We start from the raw sequence: 12996 nt of genomic DNA on the forward strand, positions 1-12996 counted from the left end.
ATAACATGCAAAGTTAGGAATACAGCTATAAATAAGATACAAATTTAGGAAAAAAGCTATAAATAACATATAAATTTATAAATAAGGCTGTAAATAACACACAAATTTGGAAATAAAGCTATAAATACCACACAAATTTATGAATAAAGCTCTAAATAAGATACAGACTTATGAATAAAACAATAAATAAGATAAAAATTTATAAATAAAGCAATAAATAAGATGCAAATTTATGACTAAAGCTATATATAACATATAAATTTCTAAATAAAGCTATAACACAAATTAATTAATAAATATATTAATAACAAATTCATGACAAATGCTATACCATAAATTTATAAATAAAGCTATAGGTAAGATAGATGTTTATATATAAAGCTAGAAATAACATAAATGTATGAATAAAGCTCTATATAAGATACAAAATTATGACTAAAGCTAGAAATAACTTATAAATTTATAAAGCTATAAATAAGATACAAAATTATGACTAAAGCTAGAAATAACATGAATTTATAAAGCTATAAATAACACATAGGTTGATGAATAAAGCTATAAAGAAGATACAAACTTATGAATAAAATAATAAGATACAGATTTATAAAGCTATAAATAAGATACAAATTTATGACTAACGCTATATATAACATATAAATTTCTAAATAAAGCTATAAATAACACAATTTTATAAATAAAGCTATTAATAACATACAAATTTATGACAAAAGCTATAACATATAAATTTCTAAATAAAGCTATAAATAACATAGATATTTATCAATAAAGCCTTAAATAACACACACATTTCTAAATAAAGCTATAAATAATACACAAAGTTAGGAATAAAGCTATAAATAAGATGCAAATTTAGGAATAAAGCTCTAAATAAGATACAAAATTATGACTAAAGCTAGAAATAACATATAAATTTATAAAGCTACATTATAAACACATACATTGATGAATAAACCTCTAAATAAGATTCAGACATGAATAAAGCAATAAATAAGACACAAATTTAGAAATAAAGCTATAAATAAGATACAAATTTATGACTAATGCTATAAATAACATATACATTTCTAAATAAAGCTATAAAAAAAGAAAAATGTATTAAAAAAGCTATTAATAACCTACAGATTTATGACTAAAGCTATAACATAAATTTCTAAATAAAGCTATAAATAGCATAGATATTTATAAATAAAGCTATAAATAACACATACATTTCTAAATACAGCTATAAATAAGATACAAATTTAGGAAAAAAGCCATAAATAAGATATAAATTTATAAATAAGGCTATAAATAACACACAAATTTAGAAATAAAGCTATAAATACCCTACAAATTTATGAATAAAGCTCTAAATAGGACACAAAATTATGACTAAAGCTATGAATAACTTATACATTTATAAAGCTCTAAATAACATACAAAATTATGATTAAAGCTAGAAATAACATATAAATTTATAAAGCTATAAATAACACATAAATTGATAAACCTAGAAATAAGATACAGACTTATGAATAACGCAATAAATAAGATACACATTTAGAAATAAACCTATAAATAACAAATCTAGAAATAAAGCTATAAATAACATATAAATTTCTAAATAAAGCTATAAATAGCATACAAATTTATAAATAAAGCTATAAATAACACATAAATTTATAAATAAAGCTACAAATAAAATACAAAGTTATGAATAAAGCTATAAATAAGCTATAAATTTCTAAATGAGGCTTTAAAATAAGATACAAATTTAGGAATAAAGCTATAAATATGCTATGAATTTATAAATAAGTCTTTAAATAAGATACAAATTTAGGAATAAAGCTATAAATAACAGATAAATTTAGGAATAAAGCTATAAATAACACATAAATTTATAAATAAAGATATAAATCAAACATAAAGTTATGAATAAAGCTATAAATAAGCAATACATTTATAAATAAGATACAAATTTAGGAATAAAGCTACAAATAACACATAAATTTGCAAATAAGGCTATAAATAAGATAGAAATTTAGGAATAAAGCTATAAATAACAGATAAATTTAGGAATAAAGCTATAAATAGCATAGATATTTATAAATAAAGCTATAAGTAACATAAATTTATAAAGATATAAATAAAATACAAAGTTATGAATAAAGCAAAAATTAAGATACAAATTTAGGAATAATGCTATAAAATGTATTTATAAATAAGGCTATACATAACATATAGATTTATAAGGCCATAAATAAGATACAGATTTAGGAATAAAGCTATAAATAAGCTATAAAGTTCTAAATAAAGCTATAAATAAGCTATAAATTTTAAATAAAGCTATAAATAAGATACAAATTTAGGAGTTAAGCTATAAATAAGCTATAAAATTATAAATAAGGATATAAATAAAAGAGAAATTTAGGAATAAAGCTATAAATAAGGTATAAAAATATAAATAAGGCTATAAATAAGATATACATTTATAAGGCTATAAATAAGATAGAAATTTAGGAATAAAGCTATAAATAAGCAAGAAATTTATAAATAAGGCTATAAATAAGATACAAATTTAGGAATAAAGCTATAAATAAGCTATAAATTTATAAATAAGGCTATAAATAAAATAGAAATTTAGGAATAAAGCTATAAATAACACATAAATTTGTAAATAAAGCTACAAATAAAATACAAAGTTATGCATAAAGCTATAAATAAGCAATAAATATATAAATAAGGCTATAAATAAGATACAAATTTAGGAATAAAGCTATAAATAAGATATAAATTTGTAAATAAGGCTATAAATAAGATAGACATTTAGGAATAAAGCTATAAATAAGCTATAAACTTCTAAATAAGGCTATAAATAAGATACGAATTTAGGAATAAAGCTATAAATAAGCTATGAATTTATAAATAAGGCTATAAATAAGATAGAAATTTAGGAATAAAGCTATAAATAACAGATAAATGTAGGAATAAAGCTATAAATAACACATAAATTTATAAATAAAGATATAAATAAAACACAAAATTATGAATAAAGCTATAAATAAGCAATAAATTTCTAAATAAGGCTATAAATAAGATACAAATTTAGGAATAAAGCTATAAATAACACATAAATTTGTAAATAAAGCTACAAATAAAATACAAACTTATGAATAAAGCTATATATAAGCTATAAATTTATAAATAAGGCTATAAATAAGATACAAATTTAGGAATAAAGCTATAAACAAGCTATAAATGTATAAATAAGGCTATAAAAAAGATAGAAATTTAGGAATAAAGATATAAACTATAGATAAATTTAGGAAAAAAGCTATAAATAGCATAGATGTTTATAAATAAAGATATAAATAACACATAAATTTATAAAGATATAAATAAAATGCAAAGTTACAAATAAAGCAAAAATTAAGATACAAATTTAGGAATAAAGCTATAAATAAGATGAATTTATAAATAAGGCTATAAATAATATATAAATTTAGAAGGCTATAGATAAGATACAAATTTAGGAATAAAGCTATAAATAAGCTATAAATTTCTAAATAAAGCTATAAATAAGATACAAACTTCTAAATAAAGCTAAAAATAAGATACAAATTTAGGAATTAAGCTATAAATAAGCTATAAATTTATAAATAAGGCTACAAATAAGTTAAAAAATTAGCAATAAATCTATAGATAATATATAAATTTATGGGTAAAGCTATAAATAACAGAACTACGAATAAAGCTGTAAATAACATACAAAGTTATGAAGAAAGCTATAAATAAGATATAAATTTATAAATAAGGTTATAAATAAGATATAAATTTATAAGGCTATAAATAAGATAGAAATTTAGGAATAAAGCTATAAATAAGCTATAAATTTATAAATAAGGCTATAAATAAGAGAGAAATTTAGGAATAAAGCTATAAATAAGATAAATATATAAATAAGGCTATAAATAAGCAAGAAATTTATAAATAAGGCTATAAATAAGATAGAAATTTAGGAATAAAGCTATAAATAAGATTAATTTATAAATACATCTATAAATAAGATATAAATTTACAAGTCTATAAATAAGAGACAAATTTAGGAATAAAGCTATAAATAAGCTATAAATTTATAAATAAGGCTATAAATAAATACAAATTTAGGAATAAAGCTATAAATAAGCTATAAATTTATAAATAAGGCTATTAATGAGATAAAAATTTAAGACTAAACCTATAAATAACGTATAGATTTCTAAATAAAGCTATAAATAAGATATAAATTGAGGAATAAACTATAAATTAACTATAAATTTATAAATAAGGCTATAAATAATTTAGAAATGTAGGAATAAATCTATAAATAAGCCATAAATTTATAAATAAGGCTAAAAATAAGATAGAAATTTAGGAATAAAGATATAAATAAGACATAAATTTATAAATAGGTATAAATAAGATGCAAATTTAGGAATAAAGCTATAAATTAAGATAAATTGATGAATAAAGCTATCAATGACTTCACAGTTAGGAAACAGAACAGAAGAGGTGTGACCCTGAACCCGGGCCCCAGTTCTGTACCGAGCGCTGCTGCCGGACTCGCAGGAGGGAACCAGCCGGCAGCTGCTCCGCCTGTTCCCACGCTCCTCATTCTGGTGTCTGCCTCCAGAAGCAGCCCCGCTTCCAGGCTCCGCTTTCCGGCTCGTGGCGATCTAGGAAGCAAACAACACCGAGGAATTATCAGGCCCTGCCTGTGGCTCACCTGGCAGCACGCACAGCAACTCTGCTGCCATCAGGGACAGTCAAATCCAGCCAAAGGCGGCCTGCGACTTGAAAATCAGAGGCTGTTTTTCTCCTGTGTTGCAGCACACAGGTGCTGTGCACACAGATGCAGCACATGTATCAGCAGGCTGCTGTGAAACTTCTTTAGTGATCTGAGCCAGAAAGGTTGCACTCGTGCGCTCACTTCGGCAGCATGGTGGGGTTTTCCCCTCTTACTTCAACAGTCACCTCGTTAGTCAGTGTTCCCTTTGTGGTATTGTCACCCTCCAGCAAACATATCCACAGCCTGCATCTCAGTGCTGTGTACTGTGACATGCGGGGCTCTGGCACGACTCCCACATCTTCAGCTTTTATTGACGCATAGAATTTATTCCCTTGTCCACCTAGGAGTCCTCAGCACCAGCTTACGTATTACCTCCTTTTAGCACTTACTTGCTGTGCACTAAACAGTCCTTCCAGAACAAACAGTTCGGACAGTTGCGCTGGGCTGTGATCCAGCTCTTCTCCCTGCTCTTCAGGGGCTCCCTGGTTGGTCACAAAGTCTTGTGCCGTTTCAGCGGCAGCAGCGCTTTCTACGGCCGCATTGAAGCAGCTTTCAAACAGCTCTCCATCCCAGCCTTCTGCAGCCTTCGTTGTCACTGCATCAGTGCTGTGTGATGCATACAACTCACTGAAAAACTGAAATACATCTTCATAACTTAATTCCGGCAACTTCTCCTCATCCTCAGATGCGTGATGTGCGCCATCAGAGGGCAGGCATTCAGCTGCAGGAGGCGGCTGCACTTCAGGACTCTGTGAGAAACAAAATACAGGGAATTTCCAGATCAAAAAATCACCACCATTTTCAGTCAGGGCTGATGGATTTTACTGCTCCTGAGGACTGTGCAGGCCAACCCTTATTCAGCACACACCAGCAGAGTTTGCTTTGCTTATCCCCTCTGGGGACAAGAAGGATCTCCATGCTGCTGGAATGCACAAGGAAACCCTGTCATTTTTACTGAGGTTCTTTTGCTATTTGATAAGCCAGGCCACACAATGAAGTGCAATTTCCACCAGAATTTTAGCAAGCATTGACAGGAAGCACTGAAGCTCTCCTAGATAGGACAGCTCTGAGCTGGGGCCAATTCCAAAAGTCAACTTGGTTCTTCTCATGCATCCAATGAATACAAGCTTGACTGCCACAAGCTTGACTGCCACAAGCTGTCTGGGGCTCAGAAGAGGGGCTGATTCCCAGTATCATAACATTAAAGAATCCCATTTTGTGCAGGCAAGGGCTTCCTTCAAAGACAAATGGAGACTCAGGAACTAAAGCGAATTATGGTGAAGTCAAATGTAACACTTTTACAGGAAAAAAAAACACTCCGCCGATGAGGACACCCACTATGCCGCTGCCCTGAAACCTTACCTGTGTTACAGCACTGCCCCTTTCATGTTTCAAAGCCGTGCTTTGAAATGGGCATTGGCAAACCACGCTACTTTCCCTTTCTACAGCAGATCCAGTGCCAAACTTTTCTCCTTCCTGCCGCAAGCCCAGAACCCTGCGGTCCATGCGTGGGCTCTCCTCCCTTCCCCCTGCTCTCTGTGCGCTGCACTCACCTGCACAAAGACGCAGTCGGTGGACGCTGCAGCCGCAGCACTGGCGCTGAGAGTCAGAGGTCCTCCCTGGGCAGGGGGTGAACACTGCAGGGTGACTGCAAAATTCAAACACAGGGATCAGACTGCCAGAACTGCTGCCCAGGGTGCACAGTTCTATTGCTTACTTGCATTAAACACTGCAGTAACCACTCCGTAAGCTAACTCCCTGAAATGGATTATGACCTCCCCACTGATTGTAAGACTGAGTTCTCCACCTTAAAACATATTTCTCCTAAACTATGTAGACATATTTCAAACATACGTATTGTAGAATTAACCAACACACACACACGGGATGTTCATATTCACTCTTCTCTGTCTTAATATCACCTTTTTGATTTGGCTGCTTGACTGTCTCAACACAAGACACCACAGAAAGGGGATTCACACAGGAAGGACCTGCATGTTCACACACACACACACTGGAATGAAAATGGGATCTTATTCCAAAAAGCAGCTCTGTAGATGAAGCAGTTTCTGCGGGTCTCAGGTTCTGGTGACACGCAGACAGAACTTACAAGGAAAGGCACTACTGGCAGGACAGACAATCTGTAAAGTCTGCAGTCCTTCTGGGCGAGAGAGAAATCCTTGATGAAATCAAATCTTGGCCAATGTTCACAGTAATTAAATGGTACAAGTGTGACTTGAGACGGCCACGTGATCAGACCCGTTTCTTTGCAATGCCTGACACCTACGCGGGATTCCTCACGAGACAGTTGCTAAGATAACCAATATGGATTTTAATCCCTATACCAATTCCCCTTTTTCATACAAAATGAAGGAACTTTTGTCCAGTTTGGAGCAACAAACACAAGAGCTAAATAACATGGAGCGAGCTCGTGGACATCCTTCCACAGCAGCACGAGACACGTGTCTGACTCCTGTTACTTCCAAAGCTTCTTGTGAGCAACCTTAGGATGAAATCTGGACATCTTTCAGAAGAACACTCTGTGACCTGCAAACATATTACAGTTCTGCAATGTGCCAAAAATCTCATGATACCTGGGCCTCAGTCCCTCGGAACGCCAAAGCATGTTGACAAACCCAAGAAAACCACCAAAGAAACCTAAAGGGCTACTCTAAAAACAGGGTGAGAGAGCAAAGGAGAGATTGGCTGTAACCTGCTGGAGTGATCCTAAGGAAACAAACATGTAGTACAAAGAGCCTAGCTCCTAAGAGAAGAAAAGGAAGAACCCAAAGGGAAAAAGCACTTGTGAAACAGGAGGCAAGTATAAAACACAAAGTCCAGATCACAGGCTATAGAAAGCCACAAGTAAACTAGAAATTGCACAACTCTTGCACTTAGTAGAGCTTATACTGAAAGCAGCTCATGAATCAAACGTGCTGTAATGCCTGTACATCAAGGGGAGGAGAACAAACATAACCGTGTAGCAGCCCAGACAGGTAACCAACTCTGAATGGGTCTGAAGTGCGGAACAGTGCACAAAAGGAATGCTTTGCACTCACAACACCTTTTCTTGGGGTTTTTTGCCACCTGCAGCAGTGCCTGATCTAACAGCAAGAAAAAATGCACCTGTGGAAATCCCACTGATGGGCTCGGCCGGCAAAGGGGCCAATTCAGCTCTTCCAGCTGAATCAAGATTCCACACACACCTGCTTCACCCACACACTTTTGTCCTTCCCTGCTCATTGCAGAGAAGGCATTTCTAAGCTCTTCTGTCTCTGATACAGTTCATCTCATCAGAGCCAGAAGAAATGAGCAGCTAAAGCACATTCTGTCACCGGCTGGTAGCAAGTAACGGACAGGGAACACACATCTCACTGCAAGCACACACGTCAGATACACACGCAGTGGCAGAGCACTGGGGAAAAACATTTCATGCACCACTTTGCAGGAACTTCTCGAGCAGCAAGTGGAGAACTTTTGCCGTACGTGTTGGATCCCGGCCTTGCAAGCACTGCCCTGGAGACGCGCAGCTGCCGGGTTCTGGAGGAGCAGCACCAGCTGGAGCCCATCGCTGAAGTGGCAGAAGGGAGCACACGGTCTGGACAGTGTACGTGACCTCGGTGCAACTCTTGAGGACGACGGGAACGGGAGCCCCCTGGCCTGGGAAAGCTGGGGAAGCCCAGTGCCCTGGCAGCGACCCAACAGAACCCTGCCATGGTCTGGAAGGGGCCGGAGGCTGCTGGGAAGTTGTTTCCTGGAAAGCAGGGTGGTTCTGACATGAGGCCGCTCTGTTGGAGGAAGGAAAGCAGCTGTCTGGACGACAAGGTTGTGGAGCCTCTCCTGAAGTAACCAGTCCTGCAAAACAAAGGGAAACGAGGACTAAGGGAAGGAGTTTTCACTAGCCCTGAAAGGCAGGATGAGGAGCCAAGACTCCACAACGTTCCCTGGGAAGACCACCTTTGCTCCAATATTCTTAATCCAGAAACAGACTCTATTTATTCTTACACCTAAACATAGAGTAACTGCTGTAGCACTACCACCTGAACACACAGGAACATCAGTGCTGTGCCAACACACAGTCATCTCTGGAGCACTCAGCCTCCTGAAACCCTCAGGAGCAAGTGATCAATGCTTAGAAAAGTGCTATTACAAATCAAAATGGGCAGGAGCTGACTAAACCGGCGCAAGCCATTTAGGAAGTGCTGCGTGTTACATCCGGCAGTAAGGTAAAATGAAGGGGGAATGCTGAAGCAGGGCTCTACCAAACTCCAGTGCTGACAGCACACGGGCAGCCAAGGCAAGGGCAATGTCCAAATCCTAAACGTGACTCTGAGAGCACTTGATCACAAGTCATTCAGCTTGTCAAGGAAAACAAAACCAAAGCCAGCTTTTTCCCAGGTAGCTCAACCGATTCAGCTGAGTCTAAAAAAAGCTCAGACTTTGCCGTTTTGTTACTTCCAAGATATTCCCTTTCGTCTTCCCTGGTTTCCTCTCTCAGTCAGTTATGGTTTCATGGAATGGTACTTGCCCTCATACGGTCGGTTACCCATCGCTTCACACAGATTTAACGACAGCTTATGGAGCAACCCTTCAAGGAGAAGTAACGGTCATCTGGTAGGGCTGTGCCAGCTCCACAGAGACAGGGTGATGGTGCTCTTACTGCAGCCCCCGACAGAGGCTGTCTTGCAGCCGAGGGGCAGAGCGAACCACCCGCGAACCTCGCTCCCCGTGCCTGCTGGCACCGCATCTCCCTGCACGAACAACAACGGCTTTCCCGCACCGGCGGAGCTGAGCGGCCGCCAGCAAGGTCAGGCAACCCTGCTCCGTGCGGGGGTGCTGATCGCCAAACCCCAGAGCACCCAGTGCTTCTCGGCCCGCAGCCCGGGGCCACCCCAGCTCACCGGGTCTGGCAGCCTCGCCGAGCGTCGAGGGCGAGCACTGGGAGAGCTGGGCCAGGCGGCTGGGCAGCTCCAGGCCGGCCGCCAGCTTCGCTTTGTTGGCGCTCGTCCGGCGCTTGAGACGCACGAGTAGCTCGGGGCGGTCGCGGCGGAAATGGGGGCTGTAGAAGTGGAGCAGGGCCCCGGCGGAGCTGCCGCAATCGCCCCCCGCCGGGTCCTGCAGGGGCACAGGCCCCGGCCCCAGCTTGTGGAACCCGTACAGGTTCAGCTGTCGGATGATGCTGCCGAAGTTCTTCGTCTTAAAGAACTCGGCGGCCAGCGCCACCCCGTCTCCGGCCGCCTCCGCGCCCAGCAGCTCTCGCTCGAAGAGCCGCTGGTCGATGAGCAGCCCCTCGCCACGGGCATCCCAGCGCACGGAGCCGCAGCGCGGGCTGTTCACCAGCTGCCAGAGCTTGGCCGGGAAGTGGCTGGGGTTGACAGCGCCGGGCAGCCGCTGGCCCTCCATGGCGCTCCCCGACAACGGACGCACCGGCCGCTCTCGCTGCACCGCCCGCCAGGCAACGCCCGGCCCCGTCGGCCCGCGCTGGGGAAGCGACACCGGCCCGCGCGCCGCCCGGCACGGGACCGGCTTCAGCCAGCGCTGCCCGCCGGCCCCGGCCCCGCCTCGCCCTCGGCACAGCCGCACCCGCAGCACCGCCAGAGCCCGCCGGGCCCGCAGCGGCTCCCCGGTCCCCCAGCCCCGCCGGTCCCCTCGGCCGCTCCCCGCTCCCTCAGCCCCAAGAACAAAATCAGGGCAAGAAGTTCAAAAACAAACCTGCAGCAACAAGACAAAAGCTCAAATCTCATCACTAGCAACAGCTCATCCCAGCTCTCCAACAAACTTTGCTCCTCTAGAACTAGACAGGGAAAAGGGAAACGCGAACCAGCAGTGATGCACAACGCAACTGCTCAGCACCCGCTCAGCGGTACCCAGCCTGACCCGAGGGGCGACCTGCGCCTTCCGGCTGACTCCCCCCACTTTATGTACCAGGTGTCCTGGCTCTGCTTCCTCCAGGATTCCCCTGCCCCTCCTCACTGGCACAGCAGGAGAGACTGGAAAGTCCTTGCTCAGCCGAAGTGCTACTCAGTAACAGCTAAAACAGCCGTGTGCTACCAGCGTGCTTCCCAGAACCAAGGCAGTACACAGCACTGCGCCAGCCGCAGGGAAGAGAATCAATTCTGGCCCAGCCAAATCCAGGACAGTATCCACACCTTATTCCACCGTTCCCTTCATGCCAGGTCAAACTAATTCTTCAGAGGTTTAACACCTTCAGAAAAGAGCCAACATTCTTTCTGCATACCACTCTAAGGGCAGCAAGCAAATTCCTTGCACTTTTCCTTTCTCTGCCGGGCTGTTGTTCTTAGACCTCAAGGAAGAAGGCAGCACTAAACTCTCCCTCATAAGCACACAGAGGGCTCAAGGCAGCAAGTGGAGAAGCCAAAGAGAAGCCCATGTACATCAGCAGACCCCAGCACTCCAACAAAACAAAAACTCCTTTCTTCCCAAAGGAAAGACAAATTCAACTCACAGTTTTCCTCTCAGAAAAAAACACAATTAAATGAACCCAGCTCCCTGCACACCTTCCTCTCCAAGCCCAACTCTCCCAGAACAATCAGCAGCTTCAGAGAACCTTCTGGTGCCTGCTAAGGGTAACAAAGCCCACTTGTGAGCACCCTGCTCCCACTCTTCTCACTGCTCATTCTGTAGCTGAAGCCCACCGAAAATAATCCACTGGGGTTTATGAGGAGTAATGGAAATATCAACTTCATTCCTACACAGGGGGACCTCCAGAAAGGTGCCCCCAGCATGGCAATCTGCCCTTGCCTTGCCACCTTAAACACCACTGCCGTACTGACCCTCTGCTGAATCACTTTGGTGTGCTGGAGCACGGCTCCACAGTGCCAACATCCAGCTGCTGTTCCCAAGCACGTAGCACCAGGACAGAAAGCAGTCGCTGAGCATCACCTACACAGGGAAACCTGCAGAACGGTGCCGCCAACACGGCAAAGAGACCTTGTTTGCCACCAAAAGCACCATCTGCGTTCTGCCCCTCTGCTGAATGCAGACAGGTGGCCTGGATCATGGACACACGGTGTGCCAGGACAGAAAGATGCTGCACAGCACCTACACAGGTATACCTTGGGAACAGGGCCACCAACGTGGGAATCCAGCCTTGCTTAGCCACATAGAAGTGCATCTGCGTGCTGCCCATGCAGTGCACTCTCAAGTGCCACAGGCCAAGCTCCCTAAGTGGAAATGTCCAGATCCTGCTCCCAAGGCTAACGGGTTAGAACAGAAACAAGTAACTGGACATGTTCTACACAGGGAGTCCTCTGGAACAGTGCTACCGACATGGATATCGTCACTTACTTACACACGTAAAACCCCCTCCCTGTAAAGCCTCACTGAACAGCACTCTCTGATGATCCACAAAACATCTCCCAAAGTGCAAACGTCCAAATTATGATGCTCAGCATACCATAAGAAACAGAAAGCTGGTGCTTGGCATCACATAAACATGGTGCCTTCCTCACCAGTGACACCAACATGGCAATCCACCTTTGCTTAACCACCTAAACCACACAGGGCAGCACTCTCAGACACCCCATAAACCAGGTCCCTATGTGCCAATATCCAGACCCTGCTCCTAAGCCTCACGCCTTAGGACAGAAACAAATAGCTGGACACATTCTACACAGAGAGCGCTCTGGAAGGGTGCCACCAACATGGATAGCCTCACTTACCTGACTCGCATCAAACTCCATCTCTAAAGCCTCACTGGACACCACTATTCAGTGATCAAGACACCAGCTCCCTGAGCGTGAATGTCCAGACTCTGACGCTAAGCCTAAGGTGCCAGGACAGAGAGACGGTGCTGGGCATCAGCTACAAATGGCGCTCTCTGCAACAGTGCCACCAACAGGGCAATCCATTTGGGTGGCAGCCTCCTCTCCTTTTTTTTTTTTCTCCCTAGTTTTTTTTCCCATGGTTTTTGTTCCACTCTTTTTAACCCCACGGTTATTTTATCCCCACATTTTCCCCCTTCCAGTTCCCCTCCTGCTCCCGTTTTCACCTCCCCCCCCCCTTTTTTTAATTATATTTTCCCCACAGGTTTCTCTTTTCTCTCTCCCTCCAGAGTTGTTCGGGGATTTTTTGCCTTCCGTCCCCCGCCCCCAGTTCTTTTCCATAGTGTTTTTTGTTCCACGCTTTTTTCCCAGACTTCCCCCCCC

At 41.0% G+C, this 12996-nt stretch overlaps 1 protein-coding gene across 1 annotated transcript; it reads right to left on the minus strand.

Annotated features, from left to right (window-relative positions):
* Window positions 1-4075: 4075 nt before the first annotated feature.
* LOC133217098 (heat shock factor protein 5-like) lies at window positions 4076-12531 on the minus strand. Its single transcript, XM_061362240.1, has 7 exons — window positions 12511-12531; window positions 9730-10495; window positions 8315-8683; window positions 6382-6476; window positions 5218-5577; window positions 4559-4715; window positions 4076-4083 (listed from the first exon to the last, which is right to left on the minus strand). Exons 1-7 carry the CDS (start codon window positions 12529-12531, stop codon window positions 4076-4078), a joined length of 1776 nt encoding a protein of 591 aa, XP_061218224.1.
* Between the last annotated feature and the right edge of the window lie 465 nt (window positions 12532-12996).

The sequence above is a fragment of the Neopsephotus bourkii genome, unplaced genomic scaffold (assembly GCF_033783945.1).
Source record: "Neopsephotus bourkii isolate Nb327-2 ecotype Australia unplaced genomic scaffold, CSIRO-AGI_Nbou_v1 NB_1098, whole genome shotgun sequence".
Classification (NCBI taxonomy): Eukaryota; Metazoa; Chordata; class Aves; order Psittaciformes; family Psittacidae; genus Neopsephotus; species Neopsephotus bourkii.

Bases quoted from the DNA above. Each gene is read 5' to 3' on its own strand.
- LOC133217098 (XM_061362240.1), bottom strand. From the start codon at position 12,531: ATGGAGTTTGATGCGAGTCAG. The intron at 6,477-8,314 runs GTACGGCAAAAG...TGAATTTTGCAG, and splicing joins GCAAGGCCGGGATCCAACAC to TCACCCTGCAGTGTTCACCC. The intron at 5,578-6,381 runs GTGAGTGCAGCG...TGTTTCTCACAG, and splicing joins CCGACTGCGTCTTTGTGCAG to AGTCCTGAAGTGCAGCCGCC.